The following is a 27,176-nucleotide window of genomic DNA, read 5'->3' on the forward strand; positions in this document are numbered from 1 at the left end:
GCAAAAAGAGTAGAGCAAGTCCTAGTATCTTACTTCCCCTTCACCATCTGTTCTATGCTCTCAGGCTCTAAGGTCAAATCGCCTTTAGGGATTCAATCAAATCAGAGATAAGATAGGGATGACATTTCTAATCTTTGTTGCACAGGCACAGAATTTCTTAGTTTCGGACACAGGAAGCTTCATTTTCAGTATGACTGAAGTGACAGAGCCAAAAAAACAAAAACAAACAAGAACGGTGTTACCTGATGTTTGGTGCATCCATACCAGCCAGAACTCTCAGCTTTAAGAGCCACCATTGACAAGGGTGGAATAAAGGAATTCTAGACTGTACTTTCGACCTCAGACTGAAGAACGAAAGATTTCTAAACGTAAATAACGAACTTCACTCTTTTGTGTTTACTTTTGAGGTAAAAAACAACAGAAAGTGTTCCATTGCAGGCTCTGAGAAACTTCTGACTGATTAAAAGCGGCAGTGCAGTCTACTCAGACCAGTCCTGAGAATGGTTATTAAAACAAACAAAACTGCAATTAAGGATAAGTCCTGTCAAACCTCCCCTGCCTACTCCCAGCAGCGCAAAGCGCCCAGAATCACTGGTAGCAGAACTAGTGCTGTTCCCACTAGCACCATGATGCAGAGAAACTACGTCCCAGCCGGCCACATACAATGGACCATTGTTTTTGATGGGTTAAATGCAATAAGGAACAGGACTGTTACTCTGTATCTGTTACTCTGTAGATGAGAATCTAGCCATGAGCCCTCAAAACTCCCTAAACACAACCTTGACTGTGGTAATCTACAGGCTGCCTGATTCGTTTCACTAGATTCCTTCATGAGGACTCTATAGCCAACCATGGTAACTAAATAACAGCTGGCATTAAGGAGGAGCACTTGCCAAACTCAACAACTGGGATGCTTCTCATTGTTTATTGAGATGCCTTAGCTTATGAAAATAGGTTCCCATTTTTAACACGATGGAAAGAATATAGAAAATAACTCTGTAGACTGCCAAGAGAAAACAGGTCCTGTTTAATATGAACCTAGAGATGCATTTTTAAAGCTACAAAAGAAGTCTACTATGCTATCTGGCCACTTGAAAAAAAAAAAACAAACACTCTTATGTACTTCGGCTCAGAGGCAGAGTCAGTGAAATAGTAAAGGAATCCTTTAATTACCATTTTAGAAGATATTCTTACTTTATTCCCCCTGAAACATGAAAAGTGGCTCCCTTTAAATGCAAGGGAAAGGGGGGGCAAAAAGAAAAATCAAGGCAGCTTCACAAGGCAGAATCCAGCTTCACCAAGAATCAGAGAAGGTTTGCTGCAACATGGGGTCAAGCTCCCCACGCTTTCAATGATTTCTCTTGTCCTCTTCCCCCTTTTAGGAAGGGTTCCGGTAACCCCAGTGACATCGTCTGGGGGAATCACACGCATGCTGAGGAAGCAGACAGTAGCTTCACCTTAGGAAGGCAAGTCAAAGCGAGGAGCATAATGAATCTTAGTTGGTACAGCAAACACCATAGCACTGATCTACTCCCTCCATGGATTGCTGGGGGGCACAGGGTAAGCATTTGAGTTGTATATTTCTTCAAAAAGCTGCTATGCCCCGCTATCTCCTTTTCCTGTGTTCATCAAATTTCCCACATTTTTGCTTTGTGGTTCTTTGATGATACTCTTTGCCCAGCACATCTTTGCTCTGCTTGTCCCTCATGTGCAGAGAGTTCTTCCGTATGCCCCCCATCCCAATTTTGCTCCACTTCAGCTCCCTTTGGAGTGGCAAAAGTCAGAAATATGCATGTAGAGCAGATGTTTTGACTTACAGTCCAGCAAGAGACTACGCTATGGTTGCTCTTCTGTCTTGCTAAAAAAGTCACACCCAAAAAGCCACTGTTGTGGTGAGTAGACGGCAGTGAGGGGACAGAGCAATCAAAGAGCCAGAGAAGCTGGATAGTTCCCAGTAAGTCAACCTAACTGTATACTTTCGTTTAATTTTAAGGGAGTTCATTATTGTAAATATTGAACGAGTACCTAATCCAGTCCAATTCTAGGAATATTGGCTATGTTGCTTACTGGCCTACAGAAATATATTGTTATTACTTGCCACTGATATTCTCTCCAGGATGGAATATATGTATTAATTCAATTGTTAACATTACATCATGAGGGAGACCTGAACTGTAAGTCTGGTTCTAGTTCAACTTTTTTTTTTTTTTTTAATTTGCTGGAAGATATGGAAAACAAAACAAAACTCCAAACAAATGACAAAGCCATACATGAGAAAACTCACTAGCCTACAACAAAGCTGTCATGGAAGAGATCTCTCATTATGTCATGAGCCAAGCAAAATTTCTACTTCTTGGTACTGTAACGACAGAACTACAGGCAAATGTTTATAGATTGCAAATACATTTGAGAATCAGATTGCTCCCTCTATTCCTTCACCTAGAAAACACTCCTGTTGCAGCTGTATTTCTATACACTTGTCTTGTATTTTCATCAACACACACTCATGGCAAGCCTAATGCCAAAAAAACAATGCTAACACAAGAGGAAGGCTCAGATGTTTATTACCCAAAACCCAGAAAAGTCACGTATGGTTCCTGCAGCACTTCACTCTAAGATCTTTGATTATTTATTGCTTTCTGTGTGGCAGATCAAAATGCCTTGCATTTACCTCCAGAAAGTTCCTATACACAGGAGATAGCAATAAAGCAAGCACAAGCATACTTATTTAACCTTGAAGTGAGCACAGCAGTCCAGATCCTATCAACAACATTTTTATGCTGCTTCTTCCATAACACAGTTATGAGACCAGTTTGCTATTTTCCCTATTTTATCCAATAGCATGTAAAACTTAATCCCCTCAGCAGAGCAAGACTGTAGCATTCAAGGTCCCATAAGGTCTTTCAGACTGGGAGTCCAGCGCTGGAGAAGGCTGGAGCAGTCAGTGCTGTCACTGCTCCAGATCCCTGACCATCCTCCTGCTCAGATCAGCTCTGCCAATCTATGCAGATACAAGCTCTTCTGATTTTAACTGGAACTCTAACACTGCCTGTGATATTCTAAGGGCCCCGCCTCCCAGAGACCAGGAAATACACTGAATTCTCCTCTCCACTTCCAATTACAAAAAGACCTTCTAACTGCAGAGAAGCCCTTGAAAACTTGAAGCAAGCGTACTGCAGCAGCTTAAAGCAGAAAGCCAAAAAAGGCACAGAGTATAATAATGCTCAAAGAATGTGATTAAGTCAATGTAATGTTTTAGAGGGTTTTGCCGCCTCATCCTCTTCGCTAATTCTAAAGGCAAACTATATTAAGATTGCTAAGTTCTTCAGAATTTGAGGTAAGGAAGAAGCCTTGAGCCAGAGAAGACGAGAGACAAATTGAGAGAAGCCAAAAATAAAAAAGGAAAGTTTGTATTTGCATGACGTCCTCTTTCACCTTGCCCGAAAGCTGTCTGCAAGCTCTTCAGTAAGAGGGTCATTGATGCTCTGAGATCTTAAAACTTCACTTTGACTACAAACAACTATCTAGGATTTAAAGTAAAATAACATTCCTTACACATTTTCAGATAAGACTCCTTACAGTTTTACTATACATTTGCATCTTCTCAGAAGATGGAAGGTGCCAAAGGTTACTTTGTAGTTTCCATACAAGTGTTCTTCCCCTCCTTTTTCCACTCCTCTCAGAGAGATTACTTGGCAATTGATGTTATAAATGGAAGAAGTCTAGTCATCTTAGTATAGTCCATTATGAATGTTTCTGCATGTGACAAGACCCTCTATCATCAGCCCCAGAAATAGCAAAGGCCACTGAGAACTGAAACCGCTAAAACGCTGCAGATTAAGGACCATTAACAGGTTGTTGTACTCTGCAAACGCCAAATAGCAGGTACCACCATCATGCCTGGCATTAGGCAAGGTTCCCAGTTCCTCCCATTCTTGATCTACCAATCCACAGAGGTGTTTTGAACAGTAACACCTCTCTACTGACAGTCTATCTGGATACTGCATGCAGCTATGGTGAACACAGACATTTCCCCTTACAGAGCTAAATCTCAAAAGGTTCAGAGCGTCCTGGCCAAATTCACCAAGGCGAGGTACGCATGTATTTCAACTTAAGCACATCAGTCCTAGCAAAGACAACAGGACCGCTGTGGTGCTTAAAATTAAGTACATATTTGAGAGGCTGACTAGGCCAAACTGAAACAAGCGGTACGCTAAGGGATCAGTCCTGAATAATTTCATCATGTTCACAGAGAGAGATGCATTAAGAGTTTAGTACACTTGTACTCGCTCACTATTCATTCTTAGGTCATTAAAAACATACAGCTTATTTCATTCTGAATTCTACGTTTCTTGGTAAGAAACATTTTCACCTTTCAAAAAAACCAAAAGTATTCTATTGTACTGTTTCTGTAAGAAGCTATTCACATTGTAACAGCTATCAGACAGAATACCAATAGCACTGCCATATCTGAAGGAAAAAAATAAAAACTTTTAGGAGTGTAATAAATAGATGACGAAAGATTGCAGCATAGGATTACATACAAATAATCTTAACGGATATATTTCCCTTTTTGTCTTTAAAAAAAATATGTTCTGTGTTCAGAAGCAGAAAGGAGCTTTTTAATTAATTTAACGCTTTTTTGTTACAAGTAATGGAATTATTTATAAGCAGAAGACATGCAGAAAGAATGTATGTGGGTGTTCAGAGAGAAAACTTCCCCCCTGCTTAAGGCCCTACAAACAGTTTCAGAAATGCAACAGAAATAGGGGGAAAAAAAATACATACATACGTATGTATGTATGTATGTATGTACACACACACGCTCTTCTTAACATTTCCCATAACCGTTCATTGAAGTTCCATTTAGTAAAAGTGGTACCACTAATAAGGAAGAAATAGCATTTCCTGTCCTGCAGCTGACTGTTTCTGGCTATCTAGGGAAGATTTTGCAAACATGTGGATTCTTTGTACTTTGCAAAAGCCTTTCAGAAGACTCGACAGGGAAATGCTAGATATTCCTTTGTCCCATTATTACTACAAATTCATTTTTAGCTTACCATAGATTCACTGATTAAGAGAAGAAGAAGAGCCTCTTCTACGTTGTCTTGAGGGCAGTACAGGCTGAAAGACAGAACATGTTTTTTGAAGGTCAAGAATTATCCTATCAGACTCTTTTTCATTTCACAGCAGCAGCAGTAACTTGAAACATCTCATGCATGATTCATTCGCTAGGCAATAGCTTCTTTTGCAGGTTCACACAATTAAAAGCTCTGCAACATATCCTAGATGAGCTGTTCTGAACCATAAATGGATTATTTCCATTTCACAGCAAAGACAGCTATTTGGTTGGATTTTCTTCCTTCCTGTGGGGGGGGGGGGGAAACAAAAAACAAAAAACAAAACAAACACTCCAGGTTTAATGTTTTATTTTTGTGGTAGGCCTTTTGATGAGAAGTTAAAAGGAAAACAAAACAACTACATGAATCAGTGACATAATCAGCAGTATCAAAGAGTGTTCAAATACACTTCCTCCTGCCAACAAACCAAAATAAAAAAGAACACATACTTATCTCCTGTGTATAGCTGGGGCCTCCGACAAAGAAGATTGCTAACATAAGACTGATCTTCCTTGTTCATGAACTCAGGAAGAGGATCAGATAAAGGGCTCCAGTAACAGTCTTCGCTTAAGGAATGGAGAAGCACTTGGGCTAGCTGCTTGGCTGCAGTCTAAAGATCAGTAAACAACACAGGAAAAAGAGATATCATTGAAGCCTTCTCACACATGTGATCGACCCCTCCCCACTTCACACCTTGGGAAGCAGATGTGCCAACAACAGTACAGAACCACTCTTCAGAGAGACGGAATAGCTAAAACTGCTGATAAAAATAAAAAATAAAAGTCAACAGCACTCACAGTTGCTTCCCCCCTCTGGAAAGGCCAGCCTTCTGCATTTACATAGTCTTACTGAGATGTAGTAGGGAAAAAAAATACATATATACAACACACACACACACACATTTATCAATACGAAAAAGGCCTGAGAGCAGGGGACACAGTAGCAAACGCAGACAAGTGATCACTACATGGACAGCTGAAGCTATTGCACAAAGGTTACTACATTAGAGTATGATGGCACTCTGTTACTTTCTCAGGATCAGAGTTTTGCATGCAAGTCTCAGTCCAGAGGCTACTTTTTAAATCTTCGGCTTAAAAGACCAACCATCTAGCTGTGAGCGTCTCTCTTCCTGCAGTCTTTTATAGTTTCATCTCAGCATTGCTTCTCTTCTCTTTTTACTGCAATAACGGATGAACAAGAGGGTGAGAAGCCTTACGCCCCTTCTTGGTCAATGAGCGGCCAAGGGTCCTTGAATACCTGCTTTCCAGCTCATATCCATAACGTAAAGCTGGCAAGCTTGGCCCAAAGGAGGCAAGTTAACTTGCCTCTGTGAAACTATCTTTGGCACTTGTCCTTGTTTAGGCACAATGAGTAGACACGCATGCAAATGTACACAGAGAACTCACATGGACGGTACCTTCTGGGAATTCTGAAACGCACACCACTCTACCGTAAACTAAATATAGCACAGAACAGAGGTAAGCAAACTTTCTGTCCTAATACTTACTATTTCTGAACTCCCCTTTTGACCACTCTACTTTATTCACAATTTACACTTGGAGAACTATATACACCCACTGCAAGAAAAACTACACATAAAAGATGTGGCATGAGGCCACTAGAAGTGACTTTTCTTTTAAAACCAGGGTAGGTATGATGGATAAACTCGGGACATCACTTGAGGTGTGACATCTATAGGACCAACTAAATCATACTGAGGTTAAAGAAAGTTCCTGTTAGTAGATTCAGAAATAATAACTACTGCTGATGCAAACTATTTTCATCTACCTCTTCATACAGGAGGTCACCGAGTTAGTATAAAATGCAACTACAGTAGCGTGCGTTGTTTCTTAAATACCAGAAAGTGAAGTTTCATTGATGCACCTAGCAAATGGCAAACTGTTTTAAATGTCTGGTGGTGCCTCAAAGAAATAGTCTAACACACAAGTCCCTGGAAACCTCAATACCCCCGTATACTCCTACGGACAAGTTACAGAAAGTCTTCTGTTTTTAACTACGCTTTTCTATGCTTTTTATAGCAAGTAACCATGAACAAAACGGCCTTGGGCACTGCAACATTAGCCAATATCATTTTAGCATCTCAGTGTGTAATTATTGAGTCAGTTTTACCCTGAGGAGCCAACTCTTCTATTTCTTTTTCAACAGCCTTGGAGAGAAGGGGAAAAAAGTGCCAGTAATAGAAAGATCTCTACTGGTTTGCACAGAATTAAGAGTACAATTTGGGATCAGCCTTTCAAGACAGCCACCAAATAGTTTTAGTGCCTTTGACTTTAACATACATTTTAACATGGTAGCTCTGTAAATTAGCTTCACTCTTGTTCTGAATAAGACTGAACAAACCAGGATAGGCCAAGACTCCAATTTATGTTATTACTGCCTTTGGCTAAAAAAAGGCATCATTATGCTTGGAGTACACTGTGATCCTACAAACGAGAAAAAAAAAATTGTGTTTCACTTTCATGCTTGAAAAACTTGTTTAATTAAGCACATTCCTCCCTTTGCCCTCTTGACAGCTCTTTAAAAATAAATAAGTAAATGAAAATACAACTTTCAGTAAAATGGAAATGCCAGGAAAAGCTATTGGATGCACACGTCCAAATTTCCCCTTAGGGGTCAATCCCCCCAGGGGTGTTGCACAGCTCTCCCTAACAGCACAGGAGCATTCGTGTGCCACTTCTGTCATGGTACAGGAATAGCAGATGGTTACACTCATTTCAGCACAATAAAACAGGCGAGCAAGAAATTCCCCTGGGCCTCGATTTTGATCTGGAAGAGGACGTGACTAAGCGTGACAGTTATTTAAGTTACCTTTTCTAATTCCCTGCACAAGCTTCCACATGCATCTGCATATAAGGTGATCTCAAAGCAACAAGAAAAATCACCTTCAGCACAGAAGTCCCAACAAAATACAGTAAAGTGAGAGGTGTGAAAAACCAGGCAAAAAAAAACCCACCCAACATACCTTTTCTGTTTGCTCACTCATTTTAGCCCCGGATTTGCATATGAGCTAGACACACACAGGTCCGTCCATCCACTGGAACGGCATTCTCCATCTCCAAAATGCTATGCATAACCATGCCTACCTCCTTCTCAGAGCTTCTCTGGGACTACATAAGCCACAAACAAAGCTGAACCAAGCACAAAAGTTGATATACGAATATCAATGCTTTTCAGGTTGCAAAGTTTCCATTTACGTTCTTAAGACGGTGCATTCTCTGCACTGCTGATTTTGTCACATGAGTAGCTTCAGGACAAGATCTCTTTAATGGATCTTCCCTGTCTCCTCTTTAAGGTCTAAGCAGTTAAATAGGCAGAGAAATAACTTTCTCCATGACTTCTTTGCCGCAAGCACTCAGAACAACAGGATGTAGAATGCTAAAGCCCTCCACCCTCCCCACCCCAAAAAAGAAAAAAAAAAAATTCTGTACTGCACTGTATTGAAGGGACTTTTACAGGAGAACGCTGAAGCACTTCAGTTGAAATAAAACATGCAGTTTGTTGCAAGAGACAGAAGTGCTTAGTGCTGCTACATGCTAATATGAAAAGGTGTGCATGCATGAGAGAAAAAAGATATTATCACCTGGAGACAGCAATGACAGATTGAATACACCCCCCCCCCCCCCTTCCTACCACGGCTAGAAAACATACTGGAAAAAAAACAACAACGCTTTCAACAGAAAGTGACCCACACGTCCAGGTCTGAAGGCTCAGAGGTTTCAATTGGACAGCTCTTTGAATTAGGTGCATCCCTATGCACTTCACTCCCAGGAGACTAACACATGCATCAGTCAAGGGAGGAAAAATAAATTTGTGTCCTACTGCAACGATTAAGAAACAGAGAGAACTCCTGTATAGCTGATTACACCACCTTCCCATCTCCCATTCCTCTTACCATTTTGAAGGTCTGAGTAGCTTTTGTTTCCACAGTCCGTAATACTTCTCGCAGGCTCCTCATTCCTTTCACAATATTTCTAAGGGGAAGGCACAAAAACAAAAGAATTAAAGAAAGCACATTTGAGACAAAACATTTTTATGATGAGCCAAAGCTGGACAACAAACTTGACATTCAAATAAACCAACAAAACATAATCACCCCAATACTGGGTATGCAGCAGCAAGACAAGTCACTCAGAGGCACTGATAGGACAATGGCACCGAGTGAGGCAGCGACTGTAGCATGCCTACTCCAGATGGCTTCCTAGGAGAAGATTACATTCACATTTGAGGAACAGAGGGGACATTTGGAAGCCTTTCATAGTTCATATTTATAAAGCAGATGCTTCTTCTTAAAAGCATCCACTTCTGCTCTTCATACATACAGACTGTACTTGTTTGACTTATCCTGAGCTCATGCGATGCTTTTAAGTGACAATTCCTTTTAGGTGGTGCTTAAATGCTTTGTGCCTGGTGGTCCAGACACATGATGAAATTACAGCACTTTAAGTAGTTTACTATCAGCCAGCTGAGTTGTAGTAACTGTCTGCAAGTACAGCTTAACCTGCAATGAAAAAGGGTTAAGCTAAAAAGCACATTAATTTGCATACCCCATGAGCGGTTAAAAGCAGCCTAGTTGTCAAATGGTATCTGAATCGTATGCCTGAGCACTAAAAGAGGTGAGGACAGGAAAAATTAAACACTGAACAGACTGGGTAACACACTTGCAGCCTGTAAGCTCTTCCAGCATAGAAGACCTGGCCCTTAACTAGGGTAGCTATGAAAGGGTTTAGCTCATTTTCACTGATAGCTTGTATTTCTTTGGGCAATTTCCCCCTATCAGAAAAGCTCTGTTGCAGTGAAATGACGACAATCAGATAGGGAGTTGTACTGGTACACTAACTGTCATTTCACCTTATTCCAGGAAGGCTTCCTATATAGGCAAAAATCTAGATTTCATTAAAAAAGCCACAGGCAATGATAAACATTTCCATGAATCTGATTACATTTTGAAAATAATCAGGACAGATTGTGCTCATTCCCACTTTCACGTGTTCTAAACATATTCCAAAGTTAACGGCAAACATTTGAAGAAACAACAAAAAATAACTATTTTTCAGGAAAAACTAAGTTTATAAAGCTTACCATGAGTACTGGCTACATAAAAATGTCATCTTAATACTTATGGTCACCAAGTCACAGAACGCAAACGTGTGTGGCCTTACTTCCAACCAAGACTAGTCACAAAATTATGAACTTTGAATATAGAATTCTCACAATTACTTTAGTCATGGATAATCTACAGACAAACAACAAAAAAGAAAGAAAATCACTGGAGATTTGCCCCTCCAGGGGAGGGGAAAAAAAAAAAAAAGTCGCTGTCATTTTTTTCTTCCATTTGATCCTAAGTACTTTAGGTTTATTAAGGATAAAAAGCTCGAGGAAGTTTTTGTAAGTAACTTGGACTTCAATGTTTGAGCACGCTCCAGTTAGAGGACAAAGACCTTAAATGCAGTTTAGGGGATAAAAGACAGATTTTTTTTACCCAACACACGCAATTATGGACCTTAAACTGAGGAAAGCAATTACACATATTAACCACATGGTTATCTTTATGCACATGAGTAGTCACACTGAAGCGACCAGAACTGTTCACACACTCGGAATATTTCAACTTCCACTATCTGGCAATAAAACAAGAAATTTCCCCAAATAAACAAAAATCAGCTCCCCAGTTACTCCCCTCAGTTACTTAAAGATACTGTCATTTCCTATGCTTCCTTGGGCTGCATAAGAGGCTGGAAAGAACAGTTATGCTGTAGTATTGTCCTACAACATTTTCAAAAGCCAAGTATGTTCAGATTGCTTGTGATGGTATTTGTCTTGATAAGGTGTTGATGAATGCCATTCACTAGTGTCAGAAAGAGGATCAGCGGCCATTTGCAAAGTCAATTAATTCCACGTTTCGCACAGTACATAGAGATGAAAAACCTAAAGACACTCTGGCCGGGGTGGGCGGGGGGGGTTGTCCCCTGAGTACTAGTGGATCATTTCAGTTACACTTTCTAGACAAGGCCATAAACTGAGCTAAGCTCCATAGAAGAAACACCTTGCTCTACAAGGAAGGGGAAAGGAAAAGGAGGGAAATAAGACACACTAAACTGAATGAAACAAACAGCAAGTTGCTGCCCTTCCACAACTAGTCAGGGTTGAAATAAGAGCCACATGCCAAATGCCCGGGCACATCTTCAAAGGAAGGTAGCAAGACAAAACTGGCAACCCAGGAGCAGCACCCACCACTCCATACTTCCCAGGCAGGTGCAGACACTGCCATGTTCTCTCAGCCAGCCCCTGCTCCTGGCACTGAGCACCTGGACAGTCCGAAACACGCACAGCATTTGACAAAAAACACGATTCCATAGGACCGAGGATTTGGTTTGACAGCTTTTTATTTTGAACTTCACGGAACGTTATTGAGCCATGATAGGAGACAGAGCACACCTCCAGCAGCCCGCAAACAAACCTCGCTACGCCCCAGTGTTCCAAGCCAGGAAACCACCTGAGCACACATTCCATTTTGAATTGTTCTGCTCATAACAATAAGGGACTGTTCTTAAGTTAAGGACGCACTTAAAGAGATTTTTGAAAACGTGACCTAAAGATGACGACAAAAAGAAAAGCACAAGAACAGTGGTGGTTTGAACAGAAATAAGCTGTAGGTGAACATATATGACCGTTGGCAACCTGTGCTGAATCCATTTGACCTTGTCTAGATCTGAAACTAAGCAATCTTGAGCCTCCCTAGGACTTGGATAGAGGTCTATGTGGAGATTCCAGGTACAGCAGGTGGAAATCAGGGCATTATAAGCAGAGATTCGACCACAGAAATCAAATGAGTTGAAAGACTCCATATGGCCCTGTTGCACTGCTAAGATGCCAGAGAAAGAAACGAGGAAAAAACAAGAGGAGAAAAAACACTGGGTTTATTAAATAAATCACCTTGATTTTAGCCACAAAGGTGACCAAAAAAGCATTTGAAAAACCATGATAAAATGTGTCTTAGGATTCAATTACAGCCTATTAATAAAGAGGAACAGGGAAAATTGCAGGTGCAAACTGTGACATCAGGGAGCACCTTGGCTTGAGAACCTGTTTTGGTTGTAGAAGTACCCTATTAGTACAGGGTAATTAATTAACAGTCAAAACAGTCATATCACATTTCAGTCATATCATTTGATTAACATTATATTTCTAATTTCAAAATATAGGAAGATAAAGAAACATACTTTTTTTTTTTTAAAAAACAAATTACCAGACAAATATTGGCAATGAACCAAAGCGGACCCTAGAAACACAGGTCTGCGGAGACTGGCATGAGGAGATCAAGTTCTTAACCCCTGTTCATTAGCTGTGAAAACAGGTGGCCTCTAACAGATGAAACAGATCATCCTGAGATGACTGCCTGACAAACAGTTTGCAACTCTGCCTCTCCAGAGGAAAGATGTACCTCGACCGCACAGCCAGCAGCAGCATCATTGCCTTTACACAGCTCCCTTTGCATTTCTGCATCTCTATCAACTTTCTTAAAAAAAAAAAATTATGCTCTCTCCTTGAACAGCTGTTCATGTATAGGCACAAAACACATCTAAAGAAGTAGACCTCAGATTGCTATGAATGGTGATACAATACAAGTCAGATAACTGTACCAACATGCATTAGAGTTTCCTGATGGCAGCCTAACAGAAGTGAGGCTCTCAAAAAGACAAAGTTTAGTGCTTATCTAGACCCAGCCAGGAGTAAGACTCGCTCCCAAACTATCAGCTGCATTGTCCCAGATAAGTGCTAGCTTGTGAGGACTGAAGAAGGGATAAATGGCACAGGGAATCTGGCAAAAAAAGACCATGCAGGTTGCTCAGAATAGGAGAATAGTCTGGCAGAGATCATCCTGCCTGCCTGCCTGCCTGGTTCAATAGACTATAAAGTAACACATAAGCAGAGTTGCTCTTTTAAAGCGTCCTTTGAAGCCTGCAAGATTTCAAAACGGAAAGGGAGGATGCTAGCCAACTGACAGGGAGAAGGAAGAGAAAGAAGCAGCATTGCATGAGCTCTCCTTAGTATGCATTTTCATCAGGGGTTTCCAGTGTAAATCAGGTCCCTAACTTGAGAGACCATAAAGAAGCCTGATATCTTTTAAACCTTAATATTTGTTTTTCATAAAGTCAATTTCTTCAGAAGTGTCCCAAGCAGAGCTTCCAAAACTATTTTCTCTGGAAAGCCCTGACTTTTCTCTCCTGCCTGTGAAACACCATACCTACTTCAAATGCCATTAAACAGCAGCAACACAGGTGAATTCTATTTGCCCCAAGAGACTAAGAGCACTTTGACCAAAGCTCCCCTAACAGTATAAGGTAACAACACCTGTTCAATATTCTGCAATGAAAGGCTGCTGCAGATGACCCTAATCTCCAGACATTCACATGGGGGGGGGCAGGAGGAGGTCAACAAACCCACAAACCCAGTGCAGATGCTAACATGAAAGACAGCAGGCTGCTTCCTACAGTAAAGGCAGTATTCACCTGCCTACGTTCTGCACCCACAGCAGCAACACTGCTCACTGAAAGAATAAAAGAAAGCTTTTTTGTGGTGCAGCAGGGCAAACAATCGCAGACTTGCCTTCAGCAACACAGTATTTTTAAGTAAATGTGTATCCACAGCGATGGGGATTTCCACAGTCGCAAGACTTGCTGGTCCTTACCGCTGGCTCCTTAACGTCTGAAGAGAAGGGACCTTTGTTCTGGATGGTTGCATAGGCAGGGGGTGGAGTGCCTTCTTTTCACTGTAAATTTTAAGATGCATTTAAAAACATATCCCCAACCATGCTCTGAAAGGTTGCCAGCAGGCACAAACACAAAGCCAGGAGAGAACACACATCCCTCAGTTCATGTGCCTGACATCAGCTTTCCTAAAAGGAATAAAGCACTCCCAATTTCTCTGTACACACATGCCACCAGAAGGAATATCCCATCTTGTAGGGCCTCCCTCTGTCAGCTTGGGCATTCACCATTGAGGCCCTATTTCCTAACTGAACGTGCTGAAAGCAACAAGGAGAACAAAAGTGTTTCTTTGAGCTGTTTAGTATCAGGCAGAGAAACTCATCATACACACAAAACATCGGACAGCCTCTTCTCCCCTCCCCCCTCACGTCCCTCCTCTTCCCTTAATATATCCCAATGCCACTTATGCCCTCTTGTGGCAGAAACACCTCACTAATACAGGCCAGAGGCACAGAGACAAGCTGCGGATTCCCACTTCATTTACTTCCCCTCCCCACCAGCCCTTTCAGTTTATTGGCTTGGATTTCTGATTTGCACGGGAAGAGGTGGAAGGAGAATGAGACTTTGCACTTGTCATATCCGAGTTGTCTCTACAGCAATAATGAGACAGTCCTTTCATCTGGAGACAAGTTCAGAGAACATTTTGTTGCTATTGCAGCAATTCAGCTTATAATCAAAGCGATGCTTAATTCACACATGTATTTTGATTCCAAATTACTTTCCTGTAGGGTTTTTTTTTCCCCCTCCCCTTCCTCTTTTTTAAAGCCTGACATTAAATTAAGATGGGAAGAGAGCAACCAGTGCCCAGAGTAGTAGCTAAAAAAACCCCACTGGATATATTGAGCTGATAAAGGCTCAATGTTAAGGCTTAAAATGTTGCTGAATAAAACGAAAGGGAGAGAGTTTGTTATTCAGAAGGTGCCTAGAGGACTCCAATGCCATATGTTCTAAATGAGATTTTATTTTATTACATAGCTAATGAGCTTACTGGCAAGACCTGAGCCTTTTGTTTGCCATGAAAATGGCAACAGGCTAGTAAAGCACACTTTTGTGATATAGCTGCTCATCAACCCTCATTTCATATGGTAAAACCACATAACCTGTTCCCTATTATTCAGATGATACTGAGATTATGCCTCAAACTTAACTCCATACTATCTTTGTACAGGAACTTGTACTCATTTGACTGACAGGGTCATTTAACAGAGTTCGTGCTTCTTCAGTATGGAGCCTTACTTTGTGTCAGTACCTGACACAACAGGTAACAACAGGACCTGAAAGGACCTTGCACAGACATGCTTACAAGTACAGCTCCATTTTTAAACCTGGCTTAATATGAAAGAATGAGCATCACTAAGCATATTTGAAACTGCATTTAAAAATCACTGCTGGGAAAAAAGCCTCAAACAAAAGCAACCCCCCCCAAACAACAATTGACTCAAAAATGGTATCAGTTTCTACAAAAAGAATTTAAACTGATTTTTGCTGATTTTTTTTCCTCGTTTTCTCCTTTCATTCTCCCCTTTTTTCCCCCCTTTCTTCTCTACTTCACTTTCAGCAGAAAATCTGAATACACAATCAAAATTAAGTATTTTCAAAGAAGGTTTGCTAATAATAAAAAAAGCAAGGGTTGCAACTCTTTGGCCAGTGATACTACATACAGAGGAGTGAAAAAACTCAGCATCTGATTCTCTGAGAAAAAAAATGGGATACTATACTATAAACACAGGACTAAGGAAGGATGGATTCCGATATGTACTATTTTCATATGGTAAAACGGATGTTCTCCCCCCATGACAATCCCTTCATCAGCTAAGCAGAACTGATACTTTTGAAGATATGTTCTGTTTTCAGGGCAGAGGTACCCTCGCCAATGCCATCTGAAAGTGGGCATGTACTAAGCCCTTTTACTGTTCTTGAAAAAGTTTCCCTTCAGCTGAAGTTCACTGTAAGCTTGCAAATACCAATTCCTCTTGCCATTCTAAAGTTCACTGAGACCTGTATTTTACAGTCATAACACCCTGGAGTAGAGCTCTTCCTGGATGCATTCCCTCTAGTAAAGTCACACAGGTTTGAGCTTGATCACAATTTCAGAGGGGGAAAAATAAAAACAGGCAGTAACAAAAAAAGCCCTCAAGAACTTACTGAGCTTTAAACCAGGCCCTCTGGCTGCAACTACTCAAAGCACTCAGCAGTGATTAAATTCTACCCTCTCCTAACTCTGAAGGGGAAACTTCCCTCATCTCCACAGGCAACAGAGCTGAGCCAAAACAGAATTCTTCTCCACCCTGTTTGAGGGTGGAGACAGAGAGAGAAGTAGGAAGGAGGAAAGGACACTGAGGAAACCTGAAGTGAGCTAGCAGGAAAAAAAAAAAAACACACACAATACAAATACAAAAAAGTAAGCTTTTATCTATGACAAAACATTAATATTATCTACTTTTTTTGAACATCTGCATCCACCTACCCCTTCTTTAAACGGGCCACATAAGCACTCTGGAGAGCTGCTTCCAGGAAGTAGGACAGTTCAAACTCAGAGTAAGTCACGTTGCTGCCCTTTATATTCCTTGAATGTGTGTTGTTCAAGGTCTGTGAGGGGAGGAAAGAAACCAATGGAATTACAGAATCACTGCTTGAACTAGCCGTTTCCTCACTAGCCAAAGAGGTAACTCAAACAATAAAATGTTAGCTTCCATCATTAGATTCTTCTTTAGACTACCTGATAACTTTTTAATCTTCATTAGCTATTCAAAAACCTTTCAAGGCAACTTCAAAAGAAGCTATACAGTGACTTCCATGACACAACCTGTATGCAATACAAGTTCTGAAACGCCATCCCTTATTGCTTTCCACCTTTATTAAAGTAAATAGAAAGCTAACATTAACATCGAGTGTCTCAGAAGTACAACTCCAACTACATAGACCCAACACCTTGCACACAAGGCATTAGTGCAATTTGTAAGCGTGTTTCACTAACATAACACAGCTTACCAACTCTTACAAATGTTTATAAGGAGCCTTGATGGAAGAATCTGAGCCCTTCATCTGCTTCTCCCATCAAACTTTTCTTGCCTTCGGATTCCTTAGATACTGTGTCTTCCAGTACTAGCAAAAAATAGCTTTCATTGCTGGAAGTTGCCCTGTACAGACTCTCCAGGACAGGGTTTTTCACTCAGGACCAGAGAGGGATTTTGAGTACATCAGCCAGAAATTCTGCGTCCTTGTCTCTCAGGGTCCAAAAGATGAATGAATTACAGTTCGAACTCTTTTCCTATTTGGCAGAAACAAGCCATCAATAAAAACATTTACAGTGCCCATTTTTGGCAGGAGGTGGTCCTTCTGCAAGTGAAGGACAGCACTTGAAAATTATTCTAAATAAGAGTCATTTAGCTTTTTCTTACAAGGGAACAGACCAAAAACTTGTTAGCTGGCTTTCTTAAAGGATTCTTATACACATATTTAGCTCAGTTTTCTTAGTTTTAATGCAGTTAAAAACAAAACCTGGAATAGACACGCACCTTCGCTGCTGACGACAGCAGAAGTATCTGGTCAGAAGATCACATACAGTTAATTGACAGAACACTAGGTAACATGCACTACCATCAAGGCTACAGTGTTAAGCACAAAACGTGTGTGGCAGAAGAAAGGCATGGAAGCTTACGGTATGTGAACCCATTAAACATAGCTAGGCAAAGTTACAGAGATGGAGACCATCAAGCATGTACACCCTAGCTAATCAGTGGCACATATTATCTATCACTTTGCGAAGGGCTCACAGCACTCATCTTACTGAGCACCCTAGCCAACCACTGCGTAAGCAACTCCTTGCTAGTGATCTAGGTTCTTCCAGTTGCACCTGGAAAAGCTAAATCATTGGCAGTTAAACTGCTTGGGTTGACCCAAAGAGTTATTTTTAGCTTGTTAGGGATCTCAGTGTCCGCTGTTGTGTATCATTTACACGGCAGATGCGTAAAAAGTCTTGGGTTTCTTCATGGTGGCACTTGCTACATAAAGTTAGTGATCCCTCTTCCGTAAGAGTTAAACCGGAGATAAGACCTGAGCATATCTTAAACATTCAGTGCTTTACCGCAGACAAAACAGGTTTCCACACCTCGTTCTCAGAGGAAACCGGCAGAGACAAGGTAAACAGCTGTTTTACAACTGCTTACACAGAAAAAAAAACTTAGCCCATAAAACCAGTAAGACATCCAACTCTTGAAGAAATGTTCTAATACTTCTTATTGCCTACGAGCACCTGGCATTGCCCTACCATGCTTGCTGTCAAAATTCCTGGAAGTTCCACTTAGGTCACCAAGTCACACCTCAAGCTCATTTCTTCTTACCTTTTCAAGCTCTTGCAAGTACACTTGGGCAATGACACATGCTGTCTCAAAACAAGCCATGACCTCCTCCTCCCTTTCACACAGTCGAGCACGCGAGGCAACCGAGTTGGTTGAGCGCTCCAGTGACAGACCTGCAAAATAGCAACACCTTCTTACACTGCAGCCCACAAAGAGCAACATGGTTGTTTTCTCCTTTCATTTACCAGCTCACAGAAAAGCTTTTCAGTATGTGGATTTCCCTCTTCTTTTAAGGACTTTCAGAAACCCCAGGAAAATAAAATTCCTACATATGCAAGGCATTTGATGTCATGCTGCTCTAACAAACAGTGACACTGCATACTTCTATAGCCTCTTTTCAAATGCTTTACGAAGAAAGGATATACAATCCTTCTGGTAGCAATAAGTAAGCAGAGAAATTAAGGCATATATTTCCAAAGACAGCTACAGATTTTGGGCGCTACAACACAAACGCCATTCCTGAAATACCTTGGGAATGGGTTTGAGATCCACTATTCCACATGAAGCTTTGAAACTCAGTTTGATATCTTCTAAGTCTGCTCTTAAAGTCAGAAAATCTAAAGCCTCTTTTGGAAAAATCTAAGCACAAGTGAATTGCACATGGACAGGCAGTAAGCTCTCGGCAGGGCACAAGAGACACTCTAGTCAAATTGCGCCCTTTTCCAAAGGAAAGGAAAAAAAAACAGAACTGTTTTTTGTACTATACAAACTCTTTCCTCTATCACCAGCTCCTCTTAAAAAAGAAAGAGCATGTTAATTGGAGACCCACTGCCATTGTACCTACATGAAAACCTTTCATCATCAGATCCTTGTCTGGCATATCTGACAGCCTGCTACCACATTCTTTACATCTCCAAGCCTGTTAGGGGAGGCTACATTTCCACGTACTGATTCTACTCCAGTCTGCACAGGTTCTTAGGCTACAGTGGATCGCCACAGTGCCTGTGGCTTGGAAACCTCCGGCCTTTTAAACCAAAGGGAACTGCACAAACGCCCAGTAGCCCACAAAGGCTGTAAAGAGTTTAGTACATGTTTCCCCAACAGATTCTATATACTAACACTCCCTAAAACTAATGAAAAATGTGCAAAGTGTAACCCCAAATCCTACTGTTCCTGACAGATCCACACATGCGGCAAAAGAAAGATTCCAGCTGTCTAAACCGGCTCTCAAAAAAAGTGATTTAAATTGCTGCCGTATAAGCCACAGGTTTCTGCCTCTTTTGAGGAGCAACCACAAGCACCAGGAGCCATGCTGGCCTAAGCCCGCATAATCCTAAGCACCTTAGCACAGCTCACACTTCAACAGTCTCATCTCATCACAAACTACTGTGAGGTGGCAAACGGGAGCCAGATCTTCCCATGATGAATGATGTGGTAAGAGCACTCACGCTGGAGGAGCTTGAGGTTCCTAGGCAGTCTTATGTTTGTTGACTTTTCAAGAGTAAGTTTGTTTTGTCCCCTTGGCAACTGTGCTTGGAGTGTCCCTATTTAACATTCTGCGTCCGAGCCAGACGCGAGCACTTATATCAGGTGGGCAGAGAGGGGAAGATGCCCCAGAAGCGCAAAGCACATTCTTCAAGGACTTACCTAGGAGGAACACATGTCAGTACCTAGCACTTTTGAAAATCCTGACCTGGCTGGACAAGGTGTTTCTAATTCCAGGAATTTCTAATCAGACCCCACAATTGAAAATAAATTCAAAAACGTGTCCATTTCAGAGTCACCATCCCTTTAAGTGCAAAGCGGGGCTGAGGACCCGGAAAGACCTCTAGTACAACCCACTGACATTCACACACACACACGCAGCATCTAATCAGACTGCAAGAGCCATCCTGGAACAGTCTGTGTGGGGGTGGTTACTGTGGGAGATTTCACAGAGAGAAGAGCCTGATAAAAAGCCATTTACATACATGCTACAGCCCACTGCAAGGAGCTACTATCTCTAAGCTCTGATACGGGAGAAAAAGTAAACAGCCTTTGCTCGAACTCCCAAGTACTGACAGGAAACACGTCCATCCACTCGGGCAGCAGAACAGAGCTGGGGCTGATCAGAGATGGGGAAATAAGTGGCTCCAAAAAGGTAATACAGACCACTGCCAGCATCATCAACTTTTCCTCCAGCTAAGAGTCTTGCCACAGTAAACATCAAGCAGTATATAATGGATTAAAATACACACTATGCAACATTGCATACGTTTTTCCACTAGTAAAGGGCAAAAAGGAAAAGGGACCCACATAATGCAACACTGGTCATAGTGCTTCCCGCTAACACCATATGCGCTGAGCCAATGCAGTCAGAGTATGAAATCCTCTACAGAGCCCAAACAGTGCCATTTTTCCCTTTCACAGAAATATAACGGGACGGGACATTAGAACAAGCAGACTGCAAATCCAGCAGACAAAGTAAAGAGCAGAAGAGTAACAACAATAAAGAGTTCCCTACTCTTGTTGCCACCAATTCCGTTCCCACCATGCAGAGAGAGTTCCAACAACCACAGATTCGTTTGGCAGACAACGGTCTATCTGGACAAGACGACTCTAGAGCAAAAACTCCGCTAATTCTTCCCTGCCCCCCATCCCCTGGTTACCAGTACAAGAAATATTTTGCACCACAGTATGTGTTTTGAATTCAACTCAGTCCCTAAAAAGCCTCAGAAAAACCACAGAGCACATGATATTGCCACACTGGATTTGGCAAGAGCTAGCTCCAGGTAAAGCATGAAGCCATTCGCTTTTGCTGTAGCTACTTAGGGTAAATACCCGAGTCCCTTGGTAGATACCACAGTCAGTTATGCTAAGATAATACTAATTTACAACTTACCTACATTAAGTTTTTTTTATTGAATTAGATGTCCAATTTATATATGTATATATATATGCACACACACACACACCATAAAAACATTTTATATTGTGAAATGTTTATAGAACATTTCTAGTAGAGTTTGGTCCAGGCTCAAGACTTCATGAGACTTGCTTCCTGATTATATTTTTTAAAAGAATAAACTCTTTCAACCCATTTACTTTGCACCCACTTCAGAGGCAGCAGCTTTCTATGTATAGAATAATGGTTCTCTTTCCCGAATAAAGATAAGGCTTTCATCCATTTCCTCTAGCTCTCCCACAGATTCACGTCTTTCCCTGAATCTCTCTATAATCTTTCTCCCTTCTTCTTCCCTTCTAAAGCTAATCTGCATTTATGCCAGAAAGAAAACCAACAAGGTTTAACGTTGAGGTTTTACTGACTGCACAAATTTCCTCCTGCAGTTGAAATGCACTGCTTTCATTCACAGAAACCTGAAAGGGAACATTTTATGAAGGCATATTTCATCTTTCATCTCACCCAGTCCTCACCAAGGGAGGACAGTATATCACACCTGGCTCTTAATGATCAGGGGTGAAGTTATTACCTGAGCTGGAGCATAGGCTCGCAGATGGACATGCAGTCTTAGATTCTCAGCGACATAGGGCCACAGAAAAACTCAGGTTGGAAGGGATCTCAGGCAGTCTGTAGTCCAACCTCCTGCTCAAAGCAAGGTCAGCTGTGAGGTCAGATCAGGCTGGTCAAGGCTTTACCCAGTCTGGTCTCAAAAGCCTCCAAGTATGGAAGGAGACAGCATAACCACTAAAGAGAACAGCAAACTAAGGTGAGTTATTTCTTTTTCCTCCAATTCATAAACTAGTTCACCAAGTAGCAGCGTTGCTGCTTCCGAGTCAGAGAGAGATACTAATCTATCCACAGGTTCTTTTCATTTTCCTGTCAACAGACTCCTAGCTTCACATTTGTGGCTGTATTTACATAATAGCAGGGAAATGGTGCATTTATAGCTGCAAGAAGTCAGAGTCAGCAGCAGCACACTACTTTAAACCCCTTTCACCTACAGTGTTAGCCTGTAGCTGCTATATGCCCCTCTCCCCAGCACAGAAGCAGAGGTATCCGGCAATCTAAGGAAGGAATCCAAGAAACTCCATAGCACACAGCGTGAAGCCTGCGTGCTGCATCCTGGTGTTATGCCCATGTCAAACACAGCCACGGGAACTCAAAGTGAAAGACAGCTCAGGGTGGAACCTGCTGTCCTGTCAACAGCATCAGCCCCAGGCTACAGAGCAGGGTTACGATGCCCGCGCTCACGTGCGGCACAGACAGGTTATTCTGGCCAGCAGACAGAATGATGCTACATTGAGAGTATGCAATAGTTTTATTCAAGCTACAGGAGCGTAAATTTATCTCGAGTAAACCAGGGTGTGAATAAATTGCATGACAACCACTGCACAGAAACTGGTTATGATCGTGTTCTCACCCGGCAGTGAGCATCAGGTCATTCAAGGTAGCTATCCCCAGTGGAAGGGTATGTTTCATTTCCAGTACATGGCCTGCAGCCTACTTCAGAAATGCAGTTCTAGGAAGTCAGTTAGCATTGAAACAAGACGATTTTTAAGACAAGCTCTGCAAACTAATACATATATTAATTTACACTTAATGACTCAAAGCTCAACAGAACACTAAACATTTAACTTTCTCCAAGACCACAGAATTCAAAGGCACAACCAAACCACTTCCATTTTACAAGTGGTGCTAAGTTTATATCTTGGACACTGTTGGCAGTCTTAAGAGCATAGCACTCAAACAACCTATTAGGTTATGGAGTCTTAGAAAGCAAAACATCTGAACTTCAACGAGCCAAAGCAGCAGTCTGGATTAGTTCAGCACAGACAAGACCCAGCACTGTGTATTACTCCTGCTACAATTCACAGCAGCTTAAATAATTCACATCATTGGCGTTGATACTCCTCTCCCCAGCTACCGGGCAGAGTTTTTAGCACCATTTATTTGCAACGCTAGTAGAAGGGAGGGGAGGGGTAAGGCCTAGAATCCCTAGATTTTGAGGGCATCTAATCATTCATATTGTACCTTTTGGAAGAGAAAAGGGAAGAGAAAGAAAAGTTTTGTTTTGCAAGAGAAGGTCACACGACTATCTTTCATCATTGCCTCTGTAGCAACAGTCCTTCATAATCACAACAGCCCTACAGAATCACAACATGATAACCTTGGGGTATCTTTCATCTAAAAGTCCCAAAGGTGGAAAGGCAGAAAACTCCAGTAACCCAAACTAACACTCTTCTGAAGACCCTTCCCCTCCCCCCTCCTTTTAAGTGGCAAACATAACCCGAAAATTGAAATGACTTGTGATCTCACTAAGCAGCCATGCAAAGTATACCTCAGGAGGCCGACTCCCGGCCTTCCAACTAGACCCCATAAGTCAATCCTAATATCGTCACTCTCACTGTGTATGTAGTATTTCTTAACGGAGAATTTTATCTGCTTAGACTTGCAGACACAGATAAAGATGACTCCTAAAGCTAGCAAGACTTTTTGATCAAGCACCAAAAAGTGAAGCCAGAGGATGGCCACCACTACTCCAAGACGCAACCTCAGTCATCAATCCCTGATCAACTCCATGTAGGCTCTGTAACACATCGCATATCTTACTGTGTAGGAAAACTGAGCCATCTTAATCAAAAGGCTCGTTTTCACAAGCGTATCAAAATGCTTGTTCTCATTAGCATATTAAAACCTCTTACTTACTAGCTGGTTGCTCTTAAGCCTCCTGGCTGATCTTTGCACCTTGGCTTTAATCTATTAAGTGGCCTGGTATCACAGGCCACCTCCATTCCGAGGATATATCTTACAGCAGTTAAAGAGATGCCTCAGCCGGAGTGATGCTTTGGGCCACAGCAGATATGGTGGAGGTGGCATTTCCTCTTATGGCCCTGGATGTAGAGGACTTGGTCAACACCATCCACATCCATACGCTTGCGTGGCAGGCTGTAAGAATCACATTTTTTCCCCCCTTGTCTAAATACAATGGGCAGAAGTTGAGAATAAGAGTAAGATGGATGGGGTGCAAGGGAGAGAGAGATGGAGCAGATGACTGGTTATCGAGATTCATTCAGCTTGAATTCCTTCGTATCACTGCCAGGCAGCATCATTTGTGGGATAACTCTAGCACAGCTGCAATGACAATCACTGAGACAGACTACATGTTTGTACTCTGGGGACAGGAGGGAGCAAACAGGAGGGTAATTCGTATTTAACTGTGCTAATTCACATCAAGTTCAAGCTAGTTCCACTTAAAACTATGTGACATCCACTAAAAGTTAGGTGACATCTAACAAGCTTGTTCATCTGTCGCTTAATGCGTCCTGAGCTTATTCCAGGGTAAACTACACGTGGAAATCTTCACACAGCCACGGGACACATACCACATCCTCCCAGAGCAGAAGGATGCAGAAAGCTGGAAGCAGTTCACAGACACAGGAGAACAGCTCACAGGTGACCACAGGGCTCCATGGCAGGGTACAAAACATCAGCCTCAGCTACCGGGACCGCTGCTCACTTACTCCCACAGCCAGTGACTGTAATACCCAGCATTCAGATACACCACTGCCAACTGCACAGAACATCCCCAGCCTAGGGACAGCATCACAGCCATCTAAAAGTTCCCGCTAGCTTAGGCCATCTAATAGAGACTTGTATTTATTTCAGTTGAAAATACCAATGTAGCATTTTATCTCATGTTACTTCACTTAAACATTGCACATTCCCTATTCTCACTCTTCAGGAAAGAAAGTTGTGGCTATTCTTGTATCTCCTGATGCTGCTGGCACCAGAGTACAAGAGGTGACGAAGGTTTTATGCATGTGTGGGCACGCACGTGCAGAAGGGCGTAGAAGAATAAGACGACACAAAACTTTACCATCGCAGAAACCAAACCACAGTAATAAAGGAGGAACACAGTATTTTCTTTTTCCACTGAAATTGAGTTATTTGCACTTTGATGCTATCAGGGAGCCTTTGCTCAGAAGCCTAACAATCACACCCATGCTGTATTTGCATATAACATTGATGGCTCCTGTATCAAACTTATAAATGCAAACAGAGGGGGGAAAAAAAAGGAACAGAACTAGCCTATTCTACAGCAAGACAAGTTCATGGAGCGCAGCAGTGAACTCTAACTTCACTGGTTGCCACAGGCAGCCTAAGTACACCAAGAATGCCAGGGCTGAGCCAGGCAACTCTGACATTTCCCATCTGAGCTGGTGAGCTGAGTGCTTCCACCTTCTAACATCCAACAGCTTTGAAGCCATCTCTGTAACAGTGTAAGAGCAACTCCAATATCACTTGGACTTCAAGTCTATTCTGAAACTAGAAATAAGCTATGCTAGTACAAGGCTCTTTTATCAAGATGCCAGAGTCTACAAACTGGGGCTTTTGCCTATCAGACAGCTACTCTGATGCCAACACGAATAAACAGCATGCTTCCTGTCTAGCTGGCATAACTGCAAACAGAAGCACTTTGAAGTATATACCACGCATAGAACAAAGTCTTTCTCACATGTCGACTGACATTTAAAAGATGCCGTTTTTGTCAAGCAAAAATGAAAACAAATTCTGACAACAAAATGCCTTATCCTTGGTTACTCAGTTTTAGTGTCATATTGCATCATACATCCTTGTGGCTGGGACTCAATTTTCCTAACTGTCAGGAAAGGAAAGAAAACTAGTTTTATTATCTAGACTCCATTTAGAGGAGCCCATCTCTCCATAGACCTTAATGCTCAGAGATGAGCCTGATCCATTTTTACTGCCATCACAGAGGAAAAAAAGCCAATCTCCCAATGAAGGGCGTTTTAAACAAAATAATTTGTTCCCTGCCCCTAGCAAACTTTTCCTTCCCCCCCCCTTATTTTTTTTTTTTTTTTTTTTTATTAAGGACAAGACAAGAAACCAAATGACAACTCGTTCTTCTCCGTTGTTCTGTGAGTTCTATTTAGTCACAGCAGCAACAGAAAATTCTGACCAAAGTAACCTCAGCGAGCGGCTACCAACAGGCAGAAACAGCAGTTAAGGATTAGGAGAACATTACATGCTAGTGTACCATCTCAAAAGGAACATATAGGTTAACACAGCTGTATACAGCCAAGTGTCAGTCTTCCTCAAGAAGCTTATTACCAACCAAGCTCTCAATATATCCATACTAAAAAAGCAAAAGCAAAGTTTTAGTTAATCCTTCCTCACCTTTAACCCATATCTATTCTTTTAACTCTGTGACCAGTATAATTCTGGCTCATCACAAAGCAGCAGCTTCCTAAAGACATCACATCACCACTGTTCCTTGTAGTCCTCAGAAAAGACTTCGATGCTCTCCTGAGCACTAGCAGGAACTCACCAGCATCAGCCAGTATCGCCACCTGCCAGGTTGGCAGGCAGTGATGAATCAGGGCTCCAGCTAGCTTTAAGCTAGCTTGCTCCAGGCAGCAAGCTTTAAGATAACAACCCTCCAAGTCCAAACCAGATGATTCTGATAGAGAAGATTCAGACTCCCAAGTAAGACTGCAGTAAGCATGCTATGAAGTCAACATAACTGACACTGAAACAAAAAGCGGGGAGGAAGGAGGAAAAAATTCAGGCTCTTAAGGAGTTTTCCCTGCCCCTTACAACATATTGCTCTTTCCTGCTATATGGGCGCATTACAGCAAGTTGCCCCCAGGTCATTCAGTAGTAGCGATGCAGGCAGGATGCAAATCCAGCAGAGTTGGGGGCGGGGGGGGGGGGGGGGGGGACAGAAGGGAAGGAGTGCTGGAAGGAGGGAGGAAGAGCTAGGTTCCCCTCTTCTTTCTAGCACTAGCAGAATCAGAAATCTTCATTTTAGCGATGTGACTACTGAACAATAACATGGAAATAGATTACCTTTATCTTGACATATGCGATTACAGTATGCTTTTAACTTTCCCCCATTAGTGCCAAGAGAGGACATAAAGGAAGTGATTTATTTGAACACTGAAAAACGTCAACCTGCCACTAATCCATTTCCTACACTTGCCTCACCTGATAAGCCCTTATG

The 27,176-nt window shown here is 41.9% G+C and overlaps 1 protein-coding gene across 3 annotated transcripts in view; it reads right to left on the bottom strand.

Moving 5' to 3' along the window:
• Positions 1-27,176, bottom strand: part of TTC7A (tetratricopeptide repeat domain 7A) — a 183,942-nt gene that overhangs the window by 145,377 nt on the left and 11,389 nt on the right. For all 3 annotated transcript variants that reach the window (XM_068939597.1, XM_068939596.1, XM_009676263.2), the window contains exons 4-8: positions 18,253-18,383; positions 16,377-16,498; positions 9,034-9,112; positions 5,570-5,730; positions 5,061-5,124 (exon numbers count right to left, since the gene is read on the bottom strand). In XM_068939597.1, coding sequence (XP_068795698.1) covers positions 5,061-5,124; positions 5,570-5,730; positions 9,034-9,112; positions 16,377-16,498; positions 18,253-18,383 — 557 coding nt within the window. The remainder of the gene's footprint in view (positions 1-5,060; positions 5,125-5,569; positions 5,731-9,033; positions 9,113-16,376; positions 16,499-18,252; positions 18,384-27,176) is intronic.

The sequence above is a fragment of the Struthio camelus genome, chromosome 3, assembly GCF_040807025.1.
Source record: "Struthio camelus isolate bStrCam1 chromosome 3, bStrCam1.hap1, whole genome shotgun sequence".
NCBI classification, from domain to species: domain Eukaryota; kingdom Metazoa; phylum Chordata; class Aves; order Struthioniformes; family Struthionidae; genus Struthio; species Struthio camelus.